This window comes from Otolemur garnettii, unplaced genomic scaffold (assembly GCF_000181295.1).
Source record: "Otolemur garnettii isolate 467f Iridium unplaced genomic scaffold, OtoGar3 scaffold00081, whole genome shotgun sequence".
Classification (NCBI taxonomy): domain Eukaryota; kingdom Metazoa; phylum Chordata; class Mammalia; order Primates; family Galagidae; genus Otolemur; species Otolemur garnettii.
Genome location: NW_003852476.1, coordinates 4366410 through 4370807, shown reverse-complemented (window position 1 = coordinate 4370807; position 4398 = coordinate 4366410). Strand labels below are relative to the sequence as shown.

Below are 4398 nucleotides of genomic sequence, written 5' to 3'. Positions count from 1 at the left end.
TTTAAAAATTAGCCAGGCAAGGTGGCATGCATCTTTAGTCCCAGCTGCTCGGGAGGCTGAGGTGGGAGGATTGCTTAAACCAGAAGATTGAGGTTATAGTGAGCTATGATTGTGCCACTGCACTTGAGCCTGGTAACAGAGTGTAACCCTGTCTCTAAAAAACAAACAAAAAAGAAATGACCTGTAGTGTAGTTATTCTTTTATGAATACAATTTTTCTAATCAGAAAAAAAAAGTTGTAAAAATAACTCTGTCAACAGACTATAGCTTCTAGCATTTTATTTTGAACGGGATTTCAATACACACACACATATTTTCAAAAGTATTTTCCATAACTTCTGTGGCTTATTTTTTCATTAGTATACTCATGTCACTTTTGCTATCTTACTACTCACACCCTCCTCTTATACAAGAGATTTCTGGCCATTTGCTCCCCACCCCCCAGCACAGTAGCACTGTGTTCTTGTGTTTGTACGACACGTTTAGGTCCAGCTCTGTACTCTAATGCATTAGTCATGCTGAACCTCTGGGGTGGTGAGTTTTTTGTCTCGTTATGCTGCTCACTACCAGCAGCAACAGAAAATGAAATCTGCCCATTACCACAGCGTATAGTTCCTTAAGAACTCCACAGAGATCACTATCCCTGCCAGGAGGACACCGTCTCTGGAAGGGGATACCTATTCCTCCCCTCTCCTCCCACCGGAACCCCTCATCTTCTACCCTTCCCACTCTTTTCAATCCATGCCCCCTACACACTGACAAGCTAAAGTTAATTTTTGCTACAACAGTAATAATATCTCATTTTAAATAACTTATTCTTAAACTTTAGTAATATTAAAGCTATTTTTGTAGTAAGTTATAATGCTAGAAGCTTCCATGTTTTCCCATGCCTCATCTACATCAGTTTCCCCTCAAAACTGTATTTATCTGTAAAGCATCATGCTATACACACCACTGGCAAAAACAGCCTTCACTTGTCAATGTAATACGTTCCAACTAGCAAAAGGAAAAAATGACTATGGCTTTGAGTAGCTTAATCTGGCATATATTTAAGTTTAGAATGTTTGAATGAAGCAAATAATATACATAAATCCAATGCTATAATATACTATATCATGTCATAATTCTGAAAAATCATTACTTTGCATAATTAATGAAACAAGACAGACAACGTGTTCCATAGTAACTACTGGTCAAATTACTTTAAAAAATACTTAATTTAAAGACAGTGAATAGATGGAAATTGTCCTAATCAATCGAGCTATGTGAAGATCCTTATTGACCAAGGGGTGCTATGACAAGACTCTGAAGCGACAGCCAATGCCGTAACAAATTAGGTGTGGCTCTTCTAGGAGCAAAATGAGGGCTGGGAGCACCTATTTGCTATCACTCTTCTAATCTTACATTTTTGATCCTCTTACTATGGGCTTTACAAATATTACAATAAATACAACTATGAGTAAATGAATCCTATTTTGTTTTAAATGAAATGACTATATATCTAATTTAAATATGATACCCAATTCATGTAAGTTTTCTAAATAGGACCAGTTTAAGTTCTACAAATCCCTAGGTCAGCATATGACAACAAAGTAAAGCTGATGGGACAACAGCTCCACCAATCAATGAACTAACAAAAAGGACACTCCCGGTCCCACTGTAGCCTTTTACATATAAACTACAGTTACATAAAAAGTAATCTGCAGGACTTAATGGCTGCCAGGTAGAAAAGAAGATGTTCACATCTCTATATCTGAATCATGTTTCTTGGAGATTACATTTTTACATATACGCACATATATGTTTTCAACGCTTTGCTAATTATGAACTTGCTGAAAAGGACTAACTTCATCAAGCATATTATGTAATGGAAACTTGCTACAATTGTAAAAACATACATAGCAGACACATCAAAATGTCCACCACCAACTTACAGGATTTCTAGAAATGGAATAGTCTAAGATACTGCACAGAATCCTATGAATTTGTTATTTCTAACAAAATATTCTGATAGAAATTATACCTATTTGGAAAAAAAACCTCGAGAACCCTACCAACCCAAGCACTCTAACGTGACAGCTACACCAAGGTGCCTCTGTACATGAGGAACTACTCGTCTCTGATAATGTGTGGACGCGTTGATCCTCTCAATACCTTGTAAGGTATCATTATTTCTCTTTTACCAATGGGGAAACTGATGTCTTAAGAGGCTGTTAACATGCTCAAGATAATAGCAGCTGGCAGACCTGGGATTCAAACCCAAGCCTGTTTTAAATCTTCAAAATCTATGAAATACATAATAAGAGTTTTTGAAATGATCTGGAGTCCAAATAAATACTTACAGTGGATAGACAGCTTCGTGAGTGCAGTGCACCGTGGTGACGTAGTCTGGACTTGGGTTGTACAGCATCGTGTACCAGTCAGAAAGCATCAGGACTCGGCATGAACGGATGTAAAGCACACCGACGGGGTCGCTCACCAGTAAGGTGATGACAGCTGCCACACTGCATTCAAACAATGCCGTGATGTGCTGGAAAAGGGCACTGGAACTAGAGGACAAAAGAACAGAGGCACGATTACCAAAACAGTTTCAATATTTAAACAGCTTTGATAAAATATGTACACGTTTAACTGAAAAACTTGAAACTAAAAAAACTTTCTAAATACAGAGGGTGCCAAAAAATATCTACACATTTTAAGAAAAGAAATTAACAATGTAATACTCAACATACACTGATAACAAGGCGAATACCAGTCACGTTTGAGTTCTGCTATTACAAGAGGTGCTCAAAGTGGTCACCACCAGCGTCCAGACACTTCTGATCACAGTGAACTACTCCTTGAGCACCACTGACCCAAGTGGGCACTGGTATCACTGCACGTGCCATTTTAGTTTTGTCCCCCAAATACCGCCAGTGCAGCTGGTTTTCTATGGTACACCCCGCGTCCTGTACAGTCCACGTAGGTAGAAGTCAGGGGGTGTTAAGTCAGGAGATCATGAGGGAAACTCAACCACACGTCTTCGTCTCATCCATTGTTCCAGGAAATTCTCATGGAGGTGGCTCTTGTGTCTCGGTGCCTGTAATAATCTTGGAGTAAAAACTGTCCATTTCCCTTTTTCCAGAATGTGTCATATGCTTGATCTGCTGACTCTTGTTATTTGTGCACACTGCCTGGGGGACAGTGAGGGGTGAACTGTTCCAACACCACAGCACAAACAGGACTGCTGCTGTGCAAGGCCTCCTGGACCTCCCCTTGTGCACGTCACATACAGCATGGGGCATCGCACACTGGTCACAAGTGTGGACAGCTGCGTGTGTGGGGAGGTTCTGTTGCACACTCACGTGTCCTTTGCCGGGCAGCTGCGTGTGTGGGGAGGTTCTGTTGCACACTCACGTCTCCTTTGCCGGGCAGCTGCGTGCGTGGGGAGGTTCTGTTGCACACTCATGTCTCCTTTGTCATCGTACTTGCACAATGTTCTCAAACACCACTTCTGAGGATCTTGGGCTCCTCAAATGACAACCGTTCTTCTGCCATTTTCTTCGACTGTCCCTGTCCCCTGGTGATGTGAGCAGTCATTTGATTACAGCCATCCTTTCAGTGAATGTCATACTACACGTTGTGACCATAATTCAATTCAACTTCAAAAAGTAATACATAGATACCATCTCCTAAAATGTGTACACATATTTTTGGCACCCCTGGTAGATTAGAAAAGCCAAACATACATGAGAACCACTCATAAAACAATAAGCTTATTTTCCAAATCTAACACAAGAGCAGAAGTCAAATCTACCTTACAGCTTTAGCATATTGCCAAATTGTTATTACAAATATCTTAAAAGTTATTTATACATCATTTTTAATTATCTTACAAAAAAAATACACAAAAGATGACATGTAACATATATTCATTATAAAGCACAGCAGTATAACAAATACTGTAAGCTCCCTAAACCCAGTAACTAGAACACTGCCCACAATTTCCTCCTGTGCATCTCCCCTCCATCTCTCTCTCTGAAGTAAACACATACTAGACTGCTTTTAGCTCTTTTTCTCAACGGTTTTTATCCCAATTGTATTTATGCTTTAATCTATCTGCCACCAGCCAGATATTTATCAAATGAAATCTGATTCTAAAACTCTGCTTACTAAACTTCTTCAAAGTCACTCCACCTTTCTGGACAAATATTCCTCCCCAGGATCGCCTGCCACACCTCTGGCCATGCGCTCCCTCACACTGAGGCATGCATCACGCTCCACCTCAAAACACATTTCACATATTTGTGTATCCTTCAAGATCAGCTCTGGGGTTCTCCCAGGTTTTATGACATTTCCTAACACTGTTTCAGCCCCACTCACTCCTGACTTTAAGCGTGACGTCCCTGGAAAATGCAAC

The 4398-nt window shown here is 40.2% G+C and overlaps 1 protein-coding gene across 3 annotated transcripts in view; it reads right to left on the bottom strand.

Moving 5' to 3' along the window:
• Window positions 1–4398, bottom strand: part of JKAMP (JNK1/MAPK8 associated membrane protein) — an 18713-nt gene that overhangs the window by 9441 nt on the left and 4874 nt on the right. For all 3 annotated transcript variants that reach the window (XM_012807988.2, XM_023515878.1, XM_023515879.1), the window contains exon 4: window positions 2342–2548. In XM_012807988.2, the coding sequence (XP_012663442.2) occupies window positions 2342–2548 (207 nt within the window). The remainder of the gene's footprint in view (window positions 1–2341; window positions 2549–4398) is intronic.